At 38.1% G+C, this 19,941-nt stretch overlaps 1 protein-coding gene across 5 annotated transcripts in view; it reads right to left on the bottom strand.

Annotated features, from left to right (window-relative positions):
- The window catches only part of NBEA (neurobeachin), a gene marked incomplete at both ends in the record, with an annotated part of 621,684 nt that overhangs the window by 18,696 nt on the left and 583,047 nt on the right, over positions 1-19,941 (bottom strand). For 3 of the 5 annotated variants that reach the window (XM_080719963.1, XM_080719962.1, XM_080719964.1), the window contains 3 exons: positions 1,039-1,231; positions 3,663-3,752; positions 17,870-18,037. In XM_080719963.1, coding sequence (XP_080576089.1) covers positions 1,039-1,231; positions 3,663-3,752; positions 17,870-18,037 — 451 coding nt within the window. Of the gene's footprint in view, positions 1-1,038; positions 1,232-3,662; positions 3,753-4,077; positions 4,141-17,869; positions 18,038-19,941 lie in introns of all 5 variants that reach the window. The other 2 variants (XM_080719960.1, XM_080719961.1) reach the window with 1 other exon arrangement.

The following is a 19,941-nucleotide window of genomic DNA, read 5'->3' as shown; positions in this document are numbered from 1 at the left end:
TGGTTGAGTTCATTTTAATTTGTGATTCTATATATACTAATCTTGGATAATTTAAAAGAAAAATTTAGCCTGTACAGTTTTCTCTTGATGTGAAATGTTTCTAGAGACTGAGACTCCTGTGAATAATGAAGTCATATTTTTCCTTCAGATGTTTTCTGCTTACTTCTGATGGAATGGAAATTGTGTTACCCCATGTTGATAATATCGCCAATAACCGTAAAATAGGTGCGCTTAGACACTGTGGAGATAAAGCTGCAGTATAAATCACGGCACTTTTCAGAGCAAGGCAGAAGTCAGTAGGCTAGAAAGATTCAGGTTAACTCAACAGGGCTCATATGCTCAGTCCTGGAGACAGAGGGCATCCTGGGGCTTCCAGGCAGATCTTAAGTGCTGAGCTGGGTCAACTAAATCCTTTAGCACATCTACTTCTGCCCTAGGGTCAAATAAGTATCAGTGCGTCTACATTTTTGCAAAGGCCGGTATCACTTGAAGATGTACCGGCTGCAACTTTCAGGAAGGAATCTGGAGAAAACCCATGTGAAATCATTGAATGGTTCAGTTTGTCTTTTTTTGAAGCCTTGCAGCTTCACAAGGATAGAGACAGCATTTGCCTTGTTCACAACTGCTGTATTACAAGTGCTTAAGACTATTTGACACATAATGGGTGTTCAAATATTTGCTAAATAAATGAATGACAAGGAAGAGAGAGGATTTGAAGCTACCATCTGGAAAACCCAAGTTCAAACTCCCATTTGTTTTATATGGGATAATATGGAGCTCTGGGGGGAATGTGGTACAGTAGGGTGGGGGAACTGAATTATTTGTAAAATGATTTCAATTTATCAAATATGCACTGAGTCACGCGCCATGCCCTCTGTGCCCTGGGACACACAGCAGCGGTGAGAGGGCAGGTTAGTCATTTAGTGGGACTTGACAACATCTGCTCTGCTGTCTCTTGTGAGTTATCTGGTACCACGCTGCCCCAGAGAACCCTTCTTACCCTCACTGCTCAGCGAGTGTCTTGCTCAGGCAACATACCTACTGTGTTGTGCCATCTGTTCACTGCAAACAGTCGGCTGCAGGTCACTGTCACTACTGCAGGGATGGTCAGGTGGGGCAGGGTGTTGGCGGCCACGTGGGTCACCGGAGAGTTGGATGGAAACTTCAGCACCATGATCACATCCTGTTGCATCTGATCTTTAAACATGAGTGGGCTCTGTGGAAGGAAACACTGTTGAGTAGAAAGGGAAGAGAACAGAAAGAAACAAAAGGGATAACCAGGTTAGTGGAAGGTCTGGGGAGAAGGAGGTTAAAACAGACAAGGCTAGCCTGAGCACATGCGGGGAGGCCCCAGAGTTCTGCGCGGTCCTCCTGGCCAACACCTGCCCAAACAGAGTAGCATGTACTGAGCAGGGCACACAGAGAAGCCAGCAGGGACTCTGTGACATCACCGATACAGGACACTGCATTCTCACAATTAGCCTCGATTTGGAGATGGCCAGAGTAACGCATGAAAAGTCAGGCCACAAGGTGTGATACGATTGTTCAGTGCAGTTAAAAAAATCAGCTCGGTAGACTGATACTGTTTACATGAAATACAAAGTGAACTGACTGATATCTCCATTTCTATCTGGCTGATATGGGGTTGCAGCTACAATCTAAATAATTAAAATAGAACAGCCTCCATCAAGCAGCCTGAGTGTCCCCCGCCAGTGTTTCTGCACACATTTCTGCCCTGGCACTGACTGTTTACAGTTTATGCCTCCTCTCTCTTCTCAGCTGCGGGTTGACTGAGGGCCAAATGCTTTTCCTTATTTCTTCTTTGTTTAACCTTTGTTTCTCAAATATCTAGTACATGACTTGATTAGAAAGTAGATACTAAAAGTACTACTAAACACTAGAAATGATATTACATAAAAATATAAAACAGGAATACTAGAAATAACTATTATTTAGCTTCCATACATGTTTTATAATTGCGTCCTCTATAGATGAATCCTCTGTGACATTAACATAGAAATCTTAGATCTTTCTTTTTAAGCAGCTCCATGCCAATTTAGTCTCTAACAATTTCCCCTAGGAAAGTAATGAATTCTGACTGGGCACTGCTCCAGGATAACTATTTTTATTAGTGTTATTAAACAGAGAAAACTAAGGCAGAAATAAAATTCTTCTGCCAAACCATTTCATAAAATAAAGTGTTAGAGATATTCTCCTGGACAGTTTATTAAAAATGCCTCATCTTGAAGCTTGAGGCTCCAAGCCCACGTCCCTGTGTCTACTCTGTGGCTGAGTGTTTGTCTAGGAACAGCCTGAGCTTCCTGAAAACCTTTGTTTTTATCACACAGAAGGACCAACTGCAGTTGAAAGACTTCATTACTGACTAAAAAGGGGGCTGTAACTGATTGGCTGATCTATTGTGGACAGGAAAAAAATTATCTTAGGACCAACATTTCTTTCTCTCTGTACCTCCAATACTTAGGATCATATCTGAGATGTATAGAGGTTCAGTAGAATTTGATAAGTAATTGATAATTTGTTAACTAAATAAAAGGCATGAACAACCCTTTTGTCACAAATAACAACTTCTAAATTTGTTTCCACATACATATTATGGGCCATATTCCAAAAGTCCTTACTCTAAAATGAGGGTATTTGTTGTCTTGATGATGGGCTAGAAAACTTGATGAACTGCAATTCATTTTAGGAATGTTTTTACTGTCTCTTAACTAGAAGCACTAGTGAAATATCATGGCTTAAAAAACATATTCTAAGGTAGTTTTCTCTAAAAAATGTTTACATTTCTTGACTTGATAAAGAGAAATATTCACTCTTTGCTAATTAACTAGAAAGGGACTGTTTTATTATGAAGATGAACTTTTCAATTTTGGATTAAATGAAAAATGTGGATGTTTTTCCCTTGCAAAATGGGAATAGGAGTTTAATAAGAGTCAAGAATGGAGAGGTTGTCGGCTACCATTCATTGGGAGCTTGTGTTGCAGGGCTGGTCTAAGTACTGTGCAAGCTTGGGTCATTACATTGTCAATGGTAGGTCCCAGCTTTACCTTATGTTACAGAAGCTGAGATGTGAATACAGAGAAGCTAAACCCCTTGCCTGAGTCATTTACTAGTGAGTGGGATAAATGGGGCCTGGCCTAGGTCTGGCCCTGGAACCCTTCCTCTTTCTCACTCTGGTCAACAGCTTCTCTGTAGGGGCCATCAATTATTTCTGTATTTCTTTCCTTTTCATAAAATGAACTACTCTCTTTAATCCACCTAGCTGCCCCAAATTAAATTTAGCAGTATCATATTGTGTTAAGATATTTCAGTATAATATACAAATCTAATTTAATTTTGGTGCCAGCATGTGTCTATACGCCTGTATGTGCACAAGTGAGTTTATGTAGAGGCCTACACAGAGAAGATGGCTATTTTTTGAATCCAAAATTGGTCTAGCTTAATAAGCAGGACTGAAAGAAAGAATTATGCTCTCTCCTGCGATTCTCCCTGGGGCATCAGTACATCCTTAGACGGAAGCATTAACTAATAAATTGAAAAGCGTTTAAAAATCTTGCTTAAAAACCACTGTTTTATTTGCTCTATACCCAGGTACAAAAGAAAGAAAAAAAGAAAAAAACCCTCAACATGCTGCTCAGTCTTACCAGGTGCATGGCTGAGCTCCGAGGTGGATGTGGCTCGATAAGCAACTGAGATGGCGTCTGTCCAAAGTTCTGTATCTGTGCTTCCATGGCCTGCAGGGCAAGGAGGGTGATTGTCATAATCAATATGCATCAGAGAGAGAGGTCAACACACTCTTTGACAATGCAAGTGTATCCCAAGTCAGCCATGAAAAAAGTCCAGAAAATTCACCGGTGCTCTTTTCTCAAGGTGCAGAATCATCCAAGTGTTAGTATCTTGTAGACAAGCTTTGCTTCTTCTTCCAAACATGCTTCAGTTAACCACGTCAGTATTCTTATTACCAGAAGCTGGGGTTAAATGTGAAAATGCTGACCTGTTTGTTCAGGCATGCAGCTACAGACCACAGAACAATCTTAACACTAAAGACAGTGCATATACCATAATAAAGTCCTTTGTAAGGAGAAATGTGTGGAGATCTCTAATGAAATAAGTTTCTGGAATCTTAATAAATAAAAAAAGGATAAGACATAAAGTCCACCACTAATACCAAATAGCAGAAATCAGAAAATCAGACATTCCAGTCAATTCAAAGGGCAATCGGTAGAATAATGAAATGTTTGTGTAATAATTAAATATGGCAAGATTTTCATTAAAACATATTTTAGCCTCCCATGCTATTTGAAGATAAATTCTGAAGTACTATACATTTACCTTGAACAAGGTATTAATTAATTTCTCTCAAAAAAATGTTTCCTGAAATTTTAGAGAGAACTTGCTCAGGAAGGAAAGAATTCTTTGGGTATCCTAAGCTATATGTTATTTTATTAAAGTCTATGCAGATGAAAATATTAACGAGATTTTTATGGCTTCCAATTTATAAAAACAATTTAGGTGGCAAACTGAACTGTACAATATGCCTGTGTGTGATAATTTTATAGGCTTGAGTATTTCTTCTGTAAACAAATTCGATAGGTAAAATATTTCAACATATATTAAGCTAGACTAAGGAATATTTTTTCTGAACTATTATGAGTATGTAATTTAAGTCAATGAGGAGAAGCACAATATTTACTATGATCATTATTTTCTTACTGTACTAATTTTTCCCCTTAAAATTGTGTGCAATTTGGTTGCACATAAAAGTGAAATATGAAAACCATTGCTGAGTCCTGGAAGGAGTGCAGGTAAGTTGGTAGATGGCTCTTGACATATCACCACCACTAATCACATCTCTAGCTATAGCTCTCATTTATAAAGTGTTTAAATTTAACAATCTGTCTTCCTAGACTGCATTCCAAGAAAATGTTTATCAATAAAAACGTGAACTTTCTAATTTATTAGCAATATTAAATGTGAATGCCTCATTATCCTCCATATTTTAGCAATTCCTTAAGTGGGGCTTTAGCTCTTTTATTTGCAGAGGCAATGGGATGAATTATTAAATCTGTTTAAGTGCTGTCCAATTTTAATGTATACATTTATTTGCATGGTGTCCACTCATGCAAAATGTGACTATTTAACTGAATTGTATTCATATAGATACCATCACACTTTGTCTCTCCAATGCAAGATTTATGATTATAAAAGGGGGAAGAAGCCATTTCTGGTTAGGTTCACATTACTAACAATAAACTCTTGAGAATTATTTGAAAAAACGAGCAGTAATTTTATTGTTAAAGCTGCCTGGTTAGCAAGTGTCCAATTTCTAGCTTGATGTATCACAAACAGCTAAAATCTCTCTAACAATAAATATTTTTTGCCTGTGTTTTTACTTCTTCAGGAAAAGGAACCCCAAAGGGCAAGGAGTGGGGGATAAAATTAAACACATTTAATCTTTAAATCAGTGCCTTGAAATTAGGTAGCCTTTAAATGCTCGCTGAAAGAGTGACTCGGCAAAGATGCTTTGCTTGACTTTACTTTTGTTTCTGAAAGAAAAGTATTAAAATTATGCTAGAAAATTTTATGAAACTGATAAAATTCCCAGAAAACTTCTGTATAGACCGTTCTGGTCATTTTTGTACTGAAGCAGGGCACCACTTGCACATATATTTTAAATAGCTCCCAAAAGGCATGAGGAATGTGATCAACTGCCTTTCACTAAAACAATTTTGTACCAATCTTGAACGTTTATTTCCTTCAGATCCCTCTGTGTTGTCATGAGCATCCCAAACCCCATGACCCAAAGGATCCTACTGTAATATTTATCTTTTAGCTATCTTATAATCTTGCCTTTCAGTAATTCCTTGCCTTATGACTTAAAAATGTACAGGTCTTCCTGATGTTGATAAAGTGAGCTGTCTCCTCTAAGTTCTATGTGTGTGTGTGTGTGTGTGTGTGTGTGTGTGTGTGTGTGTGTGTGTATGTGTGATTACCAGACACATTACTGGAAAGTGAGTACTTACTGTCTTTATTGACCTGCTCCCCGTGTCCTGTTTCTATCCTCCCTTTTCAAAAATCGTCAGTATCTTCCTTCTGGAGCAAGTAGGTACTGTGCCTGGGAGAGCTGCCCCCTGAGATGCAGGACCCCAGGCAACCCATGAATCTCCACAATGAAGCCACTGTTCTGAGATCTACTCCCTCTGCAGGAGAAAGCCTCCTCTGATGCTCACCTTGGTCAGGGCTCTCAATTCTTTCTCCCTAGACGCCATAAATCATAAATCATAATGAACACCCTCCTCATTCTCCCAGCACACCTATCCTATTTATTATGGCCTTTAACACACAATTATGCATGTATGACTGCTGCTCAGACTGTGAATCTCTGCAGGTCAAGACTGTAGCTTAGTTCTAAGAGAGACCCCCAAAATATTTGCAGAACACAAATGGGGCAGAGTGGGGAATATGGGTCAAACTGAAAGCTGGTCAGAAGAGGAAATAAACGAAGAATGTATGCCTATAGAGCATACATATGCCTGATCATCTGAAAGAATTCAGAGCCAAGGTAAAAGAAAATGAGACAACAGGTAGGTCAAAGTTCAGGAGTCACGCCTTATCTCTGGTATACAGTAGATACAAATTTGTGTGGATCTTGTTTTTAACAAAATAGGTAAGTTTAACTCAGATATATTTTTATTGCATAGAATCCTTACAATCCATGGTCCCCCCCCCTTTTTGTAAACATTATTTAGTATCTTCAGATGGAATGCCATCAGGTCTATAGTGTTATGAAACACACAAGGGAGTTAAACAATGTAGGCTCTGGAATGTCCTAAATAATCTATTTCCCTTGTTGTGTAAGCTTTTAAATCAATTTTCAGGAATAAAATCAGTTTTTTTGTGGTGCTAGGGATCAAACCCTGACCATTCTACCTCTAATCTGTACCCTCAGCAATATTTTATTTGTATTAACCAGAAAATACAAATTTGACACAGAAGAAAAGTAATACATATGTGATTTATATTAGCCTTCTGTTCCACCTACAATTCTACTAATACCAAATAAGAAAAAGTAAACTAAAAACAATGGGACTTTGAGAAGTCCAAAATGATAAAAGGGAAGTTACTTAATGGCACTGTGTATTTTAAGTGATAAGTTTTTGTCTCTGGTTTATAGTTGTAATAAAACAAGATCACACAAAGCATTACTTTTTAATGCTAGAAAACCAGGAGCAAAGTTAATCAAGCAAATAATATATGAACCTTATTATTTCTTGCTTTATAAACATTAAGCTATATAAAAAATTTAAACAGTGTTTTATATTCAACTTCTAGCTCTTCATAGAAATCACATTAGAAGAACAAACAGTTTTCCATTGATTTTAACTATCAACTGAATTAAGGCAAAACCAAAAATCAATTCCAGCAAAATTATGGAATATTTAAGCAAATATTTAGTAACCTGAGTAAAAAAGGACATTTGCTTTAATTAGTAGATAGTGTTAGACAATATTTGAGGGTAGGGTATTCATTCCAATTTGTTCATTTCCTTAGTTTTTGGTTTCATTATTTCAGTATAAAGAGGGGTCGTATCCTCCTGTTGATTCCTATTACCTCCTTGGAATGATGAGGTATTAATGATGACATTATATAATTGACTTAACAAAGGAAGGTGAAAAATAAAAACTATTTTCTCTGGATAGAAAGTGCTCCATCCAGAAGACTTTCCTTTTGTATCGGCTCAGTGCTGTTGGTGGCAAGTTCATTCAATTTTTCTACTTAAAATAAGGGTACTTGAGTTGGAACAGTGCACACATTTTCATGTAGCTGGTGGTGGCTGACCTTCCCCAGATGTCTCAATAGGGCTGCTTAGCCTGGAGAAGGGAACAGCTCAAGGGGGACTGATGGCTGAGGTGAACACCTCTTGTGGCTCTGGCCCACGGGCTTCCATGGAAGTGCCCCACCAAGCCCCCTTGCTCTCGGCCTTCTCACTAGGTGCCGTCAGTGACACATAGCTCAGGACAGGACACAGGAGGTGGAAGTGTTTCTTAGATGCCCTCTTTGCCTGGTGCCTAGGTTACATTTTTCTAGCCATAATCAGAGTTCCTGTGGAGCAGCTACCTCCCTTGCCAGGCTCTGTTAATGGCTCCCTCTGTACCCTAAGGTCCCGGAGAGGCAACTTGTAGGCACTCCACTTTCCCTTGTCCAACTACTTTGTTCTGCCCATATTTTTGTTACTAGGATCATTATTAAACTTTACTCATTACCTCTTATAAAACATTTAAAAATGTACATGCTATGGTTAGATACAGGATGTCCCCTAAAACAGCTCATGTGATGTTCAGAGGTGACAGAATTATGTCATGATGGTTGTAATCTCATCAGTGGATAAATCCACTGTTACAGATTGACTGGGTGGTAACAAGGCAAGTGGGGTGTGCCTGGAGGAGGTGGGTCCCTGAGGGTATGTGTGGCCTCAGGGACTGTGTTTGCTCCTCTGAACCCCTAGTTTGCTTCTCTCTGGCTCTGGCCTCCATGATGTGGGGCGGGGACTTGCTCTCTGCCTACTGCCACCGTACCCTGAGAGCCACCAGTGTAACCCGGCCTAACAGGGACCGAACTGAAATTCAGAACTGTGAGCAGGTAAATCTCCCTTCTTTAAGTTGTGTAGCCGAGTTTTGGGGTCACAGCAACTGAAACAACATGTAACATAAACCTTAGTATTTTAACCACTTCTAAGCGTGTGGTTCAGGAGTGTTCAGAACCCTTTTCATCTTGTACAACTAAAAGTCTGTACCTACTAAAAACAAGCCTCTCAGCTGGGCGTGCACTCTTGTAATCCCCACACTTGGGAGACAGAGACAGGAGGATCACCCTGGTTCGAAGCCAGCTGTGCTGGCATAAGAGACCCTGTTTTCAAATTTAAAAATATATAAAATGGCTCTGGGCATGTAGCCCAGAGGTAGAAGAGTTTCCAGGAACCCCAGTACCACCAAAAATAAATAAATAAATAAATGAATAAATAAATAAATACAAAAACAAACCTCTCCACTTTCTTTTCCCCTAGTCCCTGACAACTGCCATTTTACTTTTTGTCTCTATGAATGTGACTACTCAAGAAACCTCATATAACTAAAGTCATAGTATTTATCTTTTTGGGACCACTTATTTTCCTTAGCATTAATATCCTCAAGGTACATCCGTGTCGTGGCATGCATCTAAATTTCCTTCCTTTTTAAGAATGTCTTTATTATTCTTTTGACAGGGTGATGTCTGAGCTCCTGACTTACACAAATAGGATTGGTATTAAGGAATACAAATGAGATAAATGCTGGCTACCTTTCACATCATGTCTGGGTAAGACAGACCAAAACCAAAGTATATCCAAGAAAGTGGTGTTTTTATTTAAGATTTGCCATAGTTAAAAGATAAGCACTATTACAAACTTCTTGGTGGGGATGCCATTATTGGAGTTTCTTTGGAATCTCTACTTATTAATCATCAAAATAAGAACTGAGATAGTCTGTTGTGGATGATGTTGAGATTGACCTAGCTGGAAGCAAGGGATTTTGCAAATGCTCTTTTAAGGATTCTTTGCTCACTTTGGGGCAGACCGTATGTAATATATAAGCAGAGGATGATGCAGAAATGCTTGACCACACAGTGGAATCAGGACAGCATCCCTGGCAAATTCTCCTTGGTTGCATAAGTTTACATAAAATAATTTCTATAGTGGCTGATGAGGAAGTAGAGTGTATGGAGGGAAAGAAGCTGAGGGGAGACAGGGATGCCGGAAGAGGAATGAGAGTGGTGCAGGGATGGCCTTTCTAAGTTCATGGGAGTGTCTGGTCATGGGAAGAAAATAACAGTGAGAGTGATAAAAGTGGATACATACTTGCTTGGTATGGGAATGATACACAGACTAAGGTTCACCAGGTGGAGGTATAAATACTCCAAACTGAGAGCATATACTTTTACTAAGCCAAATTCAGATTGAAAATATTGCATGTATTGAACAGAACAGAATGGACTTTGACCTAAATAGACTATATTGAGACTTTAAATGGACTTAGGACTCATTATAATATGCTAAACCCCATTAAAAACGAGTCCTAAACATCTAACTGAAATGCTTGAGTACTCTGAACAATATCCACTTCAACAAATTGAAACATGCACTGTGTTTTGAATAACTGTTAATTTATGCTGAGGTAACAACTGTGTAATAAAACTAAAATCTATGTTCACAGAAGATAAAGAAATCCCTTCCAGCTATTTCTTTATCAAACATCAGGCTGCAATTTTCACCTTTCTTCCCTTGAGTAAAATATGACACGATGCTTGTGAAAGCATTTGCTGTTAATTTCTGAAAATCAATAATTAGTGTTTCTCAACACCACACAATAAAAAATAACACGAAGAGGAGAATAAAAGCATATCTCACACAAACGACATACATCCGACTTTTACTGGCTTTATTATTTATGCTTTTGTAGGGACGATTGATGATCATAGACTTGCTAAGAACTGCAGTAATTACGAAGAGAAAAGATAAATCTAAATTAAAGATTTATTAAGTAATCAACATTGAATGTGTGTCATTAATTCTCTCGAAACTGATTTCTATATTGAAACTTTCTTTGTCAAATCTTCACCACGCAAGCCCTATTGCTCCTGAAGAGGAACACATACCAAATACATGGTGAACCTATCTTTTGCTCTCAGGGTGATGTTTTAGTTTCCTAAAACACCCAATGTGTGTTTCTACTCCAATAATTAAAATGTAAGGGCATTCTTTGTGTTTCAATTTGGCTTTTGAAATGTTAATTATTTTAGCTCAGTAAAACTTCTGTTACTTGTAGAAGGAAAATGAAGATGGATGGTTTTAGGAAATGCTTGCTGGCCTTTCTGTTACTAATTTGTTGGCATCATTTTTTCCAAATACCTAGCAAGCAGAAGAACCCTGAATATTGATGTGTAAAGGAATAACTTTGAACTGTGACTCACTGAGGCAGATCCAGAGGGTGGTGTTGATATCCCTTGTCATATACAGAAAGGAGTCAGAAATGGGAGAAATAAAAGTGATCATAAATTCACAGAAAGAAAAGGCAGAGGTCTAAGTGGCCTTCAATGTTATCTCTAGGATATCTCCAGGATGGCAAGTGCATTTTTCCTTCCAAATTTTATCAGTTCATCTTCTTGGGAAAGACAGCCGTGTAGCTGTGTTGGCTCAAGGCACATCTGTCCTGTTGGGCTTCCACAGCCCTATGTGTCAGCTCTGTGTAGTAGCAAAGGATATTTCAACAAGAAAATAAAGTAGAAACTGAAGGGATCTAGTCTATTTCCTGTAAGCATATTTTCACCATAGCAGACCCAAACGGATGCTGTGTAATCACCCCCAAATCAAAGAGCAAGATCAAAGGAGAAAAGAGCTAAAAAGACCAAGAAACTGTAGTAGAAAACTAGAGATACAATATTTTGTATGACTGCTGGTAATATTAAAATGTATTTAATATTTTAAATACAAAATAGATAAATGCATATCTCTATAAATGAATAACATCGCATGTTAGAACATAAGCCTATGTTCTCACAGCAGCCAGCAAAACAGTACTTCCGTGTGCACCTCTCATTGTCAATGAAGAGTCATGTAAGTCATTTCCTGGCTTACTGATGTCAACTGTAGGTGCGATGACAGGTTTTAAGATAAGCTTAGAACTTAAAGTGTCTTGTCCACAATTTGTGTGGTGTGATGCAGCTCCTGCGGTAGCATTACCTTCATTTTCTCTCTTGCTGAGCAGGTGCCACTTTAATGCCAGGGCCACACTTAGGCTGGTTCACTTGATAACATGGATGAAAAAGTTAATCATGCTGAAAGAAAAATCTTAAAAAGTGTAAATATAAGGAAAGAGTGAGGCAACGAGTGGGCTGTGATGAGGGGGCCTTTAAAGAATGTGGGAGACCCTTTGCGAAAGAGAAATGCCATCATTTTTTAGGTGAGAAAACAAAGGTCCAGAAGAAAGTAAAGTCACTGGCTCAACATGCTCAAAGGCCAGTGGTGAGGCTGTGATACAGACTCTAACCAGAGCCAGCCTTCCCACCCCTCCGTACTACCTACGTGTACATGCAGCTGTTCTCTGAGGCAGACAGGCTTGGATCATTACCCCTGTGGGCATAAGTGTGACCATTTACTAAAACAACTTTAGAATGAAATATTTTCCACCCATTACAAAAGCATGATAAATAATTTTGGCATTCATTTCATGAATAATCTCTACTAACTATGGCACAATCCTGTGGGCCCTTTGGAACCTTCAAAGACTGATAAAACTGTTTTTCTGAGGAGTAATTAGAACAAATGGTTAATAAAATGGCTAATAAGGTTTCGATTTTGTGAGTTTGTTTTGGTATTGGGGATTGAACTCAGGGGTGTTCTGCCTCTGAGCCACACCCCCAGCTGTATTTTATTTTTATTTTGAAACAAAGTCTCACTAATTTGCTGAAGGCCTAGCTAAATTATTGAGGCTGGCCTCAAACCTACAATGCTCTTGTCTCAGCCTCCCCGTAATGTGATTCCAGGTATGCTCCACAATGCCCAGCTTAAAGTTTCCTTTTTAAATCATAATTTTCCTTCTATAATTTCTGGAAATTATACTGAGTTGAAAGCTTTGACACATTCAAAATTATATATAAAACAAGCTGGGCATGGTAGTACATGCTTATAATCCCAGCATTACAAGGCTAAGACAGGAGGATTACAGTTTCAGGACAGCCTCAGCTACTTAGTGAGGCACTTTGCAACTCTGTGATACCCTATTTCAAAATAACAGGGTCTCTTAAGCCAGCGAGGCTGGCTTCAAACCTGTGCGATCCTCCTGTCTCGACTCCCAAGTGTGGGGATTATAAGCATGTGCCACCACGCCCGGCTCAAAATAAAGAATAAAAAATGAGGCTGGGGGTGTAGCTCGGAGATAGAATGCCCCTGGGTTCTATCCTCAGTACAGAAAAAAAAAAAAATATATATATATATATATATATATATATATATATAGAGAGAGAGAGAGAGAGAGAGAGGAGAACATTACAGTTTGCATTAGAAATATAGAACAAATAGGAAATACATATTTGGTCTCCCTTAATTTTTTTTTTTTTTTTTTTTTTTGGTGTTACTTGGGTTCCTGGAAGCCCTTCTACCTCCGGGCTACACTCCCAGACCTATTTTTATATTTTTGAAACAGGGTCTCTTACACCAGCGCGGCTGGCTTCGAACCTGAGCGATCCTCCTGTCTCTGCCTCCCAAGCGCGGGGATTACAAGCGTGCGCCACCACATCTGGTTAAATTTTTAAGAATCATTTTTTGTATGCAAGGGGAATGGTAGCCTTTAAATTAGTAAGTTTTGGTACATATTGTTATTTTTAATTTTGAGAAGATAATGGGACTAGAGAAAAACTGATTCTAGGATCAGGTAACCTCACCTAAGTCCTGGTATTAATGCAATATAGCTGTGTGTCCTTGAACAAAAATATTTAACCTGCCTGGGGTCTCTTCTGGGCTATTCTGAAATGCCCCTGGGATAGGGAGGATACAGTAGATGGCAGGTTAGATGGCGCTGGAAGGGTATTTGTGTGTTTAAAACAGCAGAAGAAGCAGCACTGGGGACAAAGGAGCAATGAGCTGAAATTGAGTGAGAGGTCTAGCAGGGTTCACTGTCCCAGGTTCTCTACTTCTGCAGGGAACACAAAAAGCTTCCCAAGTGATTCTAACACACTTTTCTCACTGCTTCTTAAACTTCAGTGTCTCATGTCACCTCTGTATCTCAGTGAAAGCACATTCCCAGTTAGTAGGTCAGGGAGGCCTGAGCTTCTAACATGAAGTTCTAACAAGTTCCCAGGTGATGCTAATACTGCTGGGCTCTGGGAGGCTCCTGAGTAGCAAGGAGTTAGAAAACCATGAGAAATGAAGGTTTCCCTTCGTTATCCCTCAAGCAGGTCATAAAATGCAATTCTTGGCCATCTCGTATTTAGTATAAATATAAAGCAAATCACATAATTTTATTAATGTCTAAGAACAGATAAGATACTCATTATCATGTTTGAAAAGCACAGTCCAAGTAGTCGGTTGAGTTCACGCATTCAGAAAAGTGTCCAGAAGATTATGATGTAAGCCAAGACTAAAGACAATTTAACTAATATCTCCTATCCAACAGATCTAGTGTTTACATATTAAGAAGAGCTTTGTAGCAGAACTGTACTGTCATGTTTCTGCCCAGAGGCTGTCATGATAAAGTTTATTATCAATTACTGCTTTACAAGTATAAAATAAGTTAAGCTGTCATAATTTTCCCAGCCAGAGATCCTAGGCTGTCAAAGAATGTCAATTTTTAATCTGACATGGAGAAGAAGCTTATGTGTTATTCTGACCTCTAATTTCTTGACATTTTAATGCCATAATTGCTGTGTGGTTAGTGCTGCGTCATGATTTCACCAGTCAAGAAAGAATGAATCAATAACCTTAAGCCATTTCTCAAAATTTTAGCACTAACTTCAAAGCTCAGAGTTATAGGCAGACTGTAGAATATATTTTTAACGAAGGAAGATATGTGTAGATAATCACATAATACTTAATTCTCTTAAAATCAGTGTTTAAACATGAGAAAAAAAATTCCCATATTCCTTAGGCTAGCTGGAGTTTAGCACAACTGTGAGAAGCCTGCCATTGGTTTTATCTATGTAGAATCTTGGCATTTAAAAAATACCCAGAGAGTCATTATAAATAAAAGGAATATATTAAGCTCAATAAAAGGATTAACTTTTTTGCATATAGTTTTGGGGATGGAAAGCAGGGTCTTGCACATTCTTGTCAAGGGCTCTACCACTGAAATATGTCCTTGGCACAGGGGTTAACTCTTTGAATTGCTTTTTGCACCAGCCTCTGTTCAAGCCTTGAGATGGAGATCAGCTCTGAAGCCATGGTATAGTAGTTCAAGTCTCCAGTGTTTTTATAAAAGGTATTGTGCTTCCCAGAGAGCCTACTCACAGGGGTAATGCAAAATGACTACCAAATGGTGAATATGTTAGACTGCATTCCAGTTTTCCACTGGGTTCTTTCTTGTGACCATAGATGCTAAGTGCTTTTGTGTTGGGAAATGGCTATTGTTTTCCCTTTATAGAGAGAACTGGGATAGCACGAGATTAAGTAACCAGCTCTCATCCACCGGAAGGTTCTGATCTCCAAGCTCCTCAATGGTATGCAGAACTTTTCTGTGTGGAAATATGCTAGGTTCTAATTGACTAATTTCCATTAACATTAATGTGAATGTATTAGGAGTAATGTTGGGGGTCAGGACAGAAGACATTAGCTCATTTTACTCTTAAAATCATTTACTCTGTTATGTCTATACCATACTAAATGGTCTCCTTCTGGTCTCAAGGAAATAAAGTGTCTCTTTTTTAATTTTGTACTGGGAATTAAACCCAAGGGTGGTCTACCTCTGAGCTACACCCCAGATATATTTTACTTTTTATTTTGAAAAAGGGTCTCGCCAAGTCACTGAGGGCCTGGCTAAATTGAAGTTGGCTCTGAATCTGGAATTCTCTTGTCGTGGACTCTGAAGTACTGGGATTCAGGCATGTGTTTTTCCTTAGCAACCTAGACACTTGTGCTGGCAGGGAAGGAAGGTACCAGTATTTCAAGGGTCTGCTCCCTCACATTTAGTATCTAATTGCCGACAGAGTCAGGGACACGGGAAAGGAGTTTGGGGAGAAGAACACGTGTATCACTTGATTCTGGGAATCTCTCAAATGGAATCTCAGTATCCCACAATTGTGTTCTCAGAATGAGAATGCTAAAAGCAGACAGAGTCTAGAGTCAACGTTCTCTAGCATTAGACAGTCTGTGTCACTGTGAGGTAATATACTATTTAGACCAACTATATAATTTGCAATCATGTGGTCAAACTATTCCTACTCAATGAAACTTTAAAGATACACATTTTAATGTAATGTTTCATTAATAAGTCCTAAAGTTTGCTGATTAAGGCCTATGAATATTGAGTTTTCCACTGTTCAAAATAATGGTGCAATAATTGGAGAAATGGATATTTTTTAAAGAACTCAAATAATATATACTATAATCATGTACAGTCTTAGTTATAATTTCTATTCTTTATTTCTTTTAAGCCTCATTTAAATAGGAAAAACTTGCTATTTTTCTGTCAGTTTTTGTTTTTTTTTTCAGCACCAGGGATGGAACCAGGGGCATTCGACCTCCATCCCCCAGCCCTATTTTTTATTCTTTACTTTGGAACCGGGTCTCACTGAGTTGCAGAGGGCCACACTAAGTAGCTGAGGCTGTCCGTGAACCGCGATCCTCCAGTCTCGGCCTTGCCAATGCTGGGATCACAAGCGTGCGCCACCACCCCCGGCTTTCTGTCCATTTTAATGCTGCCTTGTACTGTCATCCTATTCAATACAAGATGCTCAGTGTATTGTGTTATGCCCAACAGAGTTAACTTGCAACTTTCTTTATAGGGACAGAACTTTATTATTAGTTATAAAAATGTATAATAAAATAGCCAGGACCCAAAATGTCTATGATGTTTAAAAGTCAAAAACCAATTTGGTCTTAGAAATGTAAGAAAGAGCTATTCAAATTATTTTATTTTCCTTTCTGATTCCAAAAGGTATTGGTTCTAAACTAAAAATTGAGTTTGTAAGAAATATATATATAATAGGGATGTGTTAAGCAAAGGTATATAGTAAAAGGAATAATCTTAGCCTTAAGCTAAGAATTATCTCCCACTAAATAATCTAATTAAAGATTTTACACAACTAGAGACACTATGACAGTTACCTACATTTGTAGAGAAAATTCTTTATTTCACCAAGTGATTTCATACTGCCTGGTATCTCTCTCATTATTCACTTCAGTTCCATCTCCTTGTGCATATACTATGATATGATATTGCCTCTCATAATATGCTTTCAATGTGTTCTCTGAATATTCAGCCCTAAGGGTTCAATGATCAATGATCACAAGGATTTTCTCTTCCCTTTCCTCTTCTCTGCTTGGAACCACACAAATAGAATCATTTTGGCTTTATAGCGGTATATAAGAAATAACTATACTGATGCAAATTATTTTAGTAGAGCTTCATTCGCCAAATCTACACATTTTCTATCTCTAAAATTAAAAAATTAAAAAGAAGCATTCCACTGCCCGGAGATGCAGAGATGATGGCTTGTTTTGCATACAGCAGATGGTGGATACGGGAGAGGATGGAAGATCGGGATACAGCTTCCTTGCAGCAATGCTTATGTAGCAGCTGCTGCATCTCCATGCTCCCCACCCATCTGAAAGCAGTTTACGCAATGTGGAAGTGATTTAAACAATACTTTATATGAATATTTTCACTGAAAATACTTATACTACAGTATGTGATTCCCAACTGTTACAAACACTTCAGGTTGAGAATGTATAGGAATAAAATTCTATCAATGCACCTATTTCATTGATACCTGTCTTCAAATGTTCTGTCTAAAAGATTATACCTTTGTTTTTATTTTAAAAATATGCTGGCAGGTTATTTTACTACAAGCTACTCATATTTAAATATTCAGCCTGGTTTCACTCACTAATAACACAATGTATTCAGAATTTTAATGAAGATTCTGGGGTAACAATAAAACAGTGCCTGCAATTAAAAAAGGAACATGCTGGTCTCATCACTTGTTTTGACATATATATGTGGTAAAGAATTATGTTGAAAAAATGTAGACAGAAAGAAATGGAAAGTCAAATCTGAGTTTGAGGGATGCCAGAAAATTTTGGAAAATCACGAGCCCTCACACCTACCTCCCTGAGCACAGGATCAGTGATGCCATCCAGGTTCACAGAGCCTTCGTAGGTCAAGTAGTGGAACACGTTGAGCGCGCGAACAGCCTCTGGCCCTCGCTGCTTGTAGCCAAATATAAGGTCAATCCACTGATGGAGTTGGCAAGAAACAAATTCACTTTCCAGGGCCTGAAATGAGTTAAAAAAATATGAGAGACCATATCCAAACTTAGCAAAGCTTTATAGGTTTTTCTTTCTGTGAAACATTTTGTATAAATAAGAATATGCTCTTCACATTCCTCTATCTGATTTATGTGTATTAGATCTCCAGTTCCTAGAATTGGCAAAATACCACCTTTAAAATAAGACAAAGGCCCAGATGAAAATTTCCTGTTTTGAAAATGTCTTTCTCTTGGCTCTATTATATATACAGCATGAATTTTAATATTCAATTGAATTCTTACAAAACATTCATGTTTGAAAGAAAAAATAATTTTATATTGCTGTTTTAATGGCATTTTATAATAATTTCATTTCTAATTTTTAACATTAATTTAAAATTAAATAATTTTTAAATAAATTTGATATGCATTTAATTTTCCTGCCTAAAATCTTCCAGCTTACCTCTAAGGTGACTGAGAAGAAATTCATTTCCTCTATTGTGAATTAACTCAGCTCAGATATAGAGCTTGGGATTCACTGGGCAATTTGGGATATTTGCTAGCTAGTGGGGAAAAAATGTTAATTACTCAGAGTAAATAACCACAGTACAAAAAAAAAAAAACCCTTTTTTGTTTCCTAAGAAGCCATCAGAGCTTCCTAGTGGTATCCTGATAGGCAAGTAGGGTTTCCTGTTGATCCTGTGATGGGCCTCTCCCTTACTGCATTCATTCACCAACTTCTTACTGATTTAAAGAGGACTCAGATTTCAACAGAAAGCTGCAGTGTAGCTATGCATCACCATATAAAACTATTCTCTAAATTAGAGCTGTCACTTAATATGCAAATGAAGCCATTTTCTCATTCTCTGGTTGCATGTCCCTGAATTCTTTTTTTTTTTTTTGGTGGTGGTACTGGGGTTCCTGGAAGCCCTTCTACCTCCGGGCTACACTTCCAGACCTATTGTTACATTTTTATTTGGAAACAGGGTCTCCTAAGCCAGCGCGCGTGGCTGGCTTCGAACCTGCGCGATCCTCCTGTCTCTGCCTCCCAAGCGCGGGGATTACAAGCATATGCCACCACGCCCGGCAGCATGTCCCTGAATTCTAAGGTATTGAAAACAATCTGTAATTCACTTAATTAATAAATGACTTCTGAAATTAACTCTCTCAAAATTCCATTTCATTTGCAAAACATGTATTTTTTTTTTGGTGGTACTGGGGTTCCTGGAAGTCCTTCTACCTCTGGGCTACACTACCAGACCTATTTTATTTTTGGAAACAGGGTCTCTTAAGCCAGTGTGGCTGGCTTCAAACCTGCGCAATCCTCCAGTCTCCGCCTCCCAAGTGCGGGGATTACAAGAGTGCACCACCACGCCTGGCTCAAAACATGTGTTCTGAATAGAACTTTTTAACTTTTCTTGTGATCAGTAAATTAACTAGTAATGTATTCCCTTCAATCCATTTCCTGATTCATTCCTTTACATTTTTTTGGTTAGTATTTTATCTACAACAATTATCGTGGCTGCTTCTTATTCAGAAATGTAGACAACTAAATTTTGTGGAAGGATAGAGTTTCCTTACTAAAACTAAACAGAATTTCTACACTTTGTATATCATTGTTCAGACCAGAACATGGGAGTCGAAAATAGATCAGAGGAGAAGTTAGTTAAAATTCCATATTGGCTATGTCTACAATATTGGTTTGGTCAATTTGTATAGATGACTTTGTTAATTCATTGTAACTAGTTAGTTAAGAAAAAAATCATATCACTAGTAGAATTTTCAATGCCTTGTGCAACAGATGAAAGGATAAAAAATGAATAAATGTAGATTTATCATCAAATAACTATTTCCCAAATGGGTCCACACAGATTGAGAGTCATTATAGAATTGTTTAAAGGAAGATTTTTGCCAAGATGATTGGCTAAGTAG

This window comes from Muscardinus avellanarius (assembly GCF_963383645.1).
Source record: "Muscardinus avellanarius genome assembly, chromosome: 2".
Classification (NCBI taxonomy): domain Eukaryota; kingdom Metazoa; phylum Chordata; class Mammalia; order Rodentia; family Gliridae; genus Muscardinus; species Muscardinus avellanarius.
The sequence above is the reverse complement of the archived record's forward strand: the minus strand, read 5'-3'. Positions and strand labels throughout refer to the sequence as shown.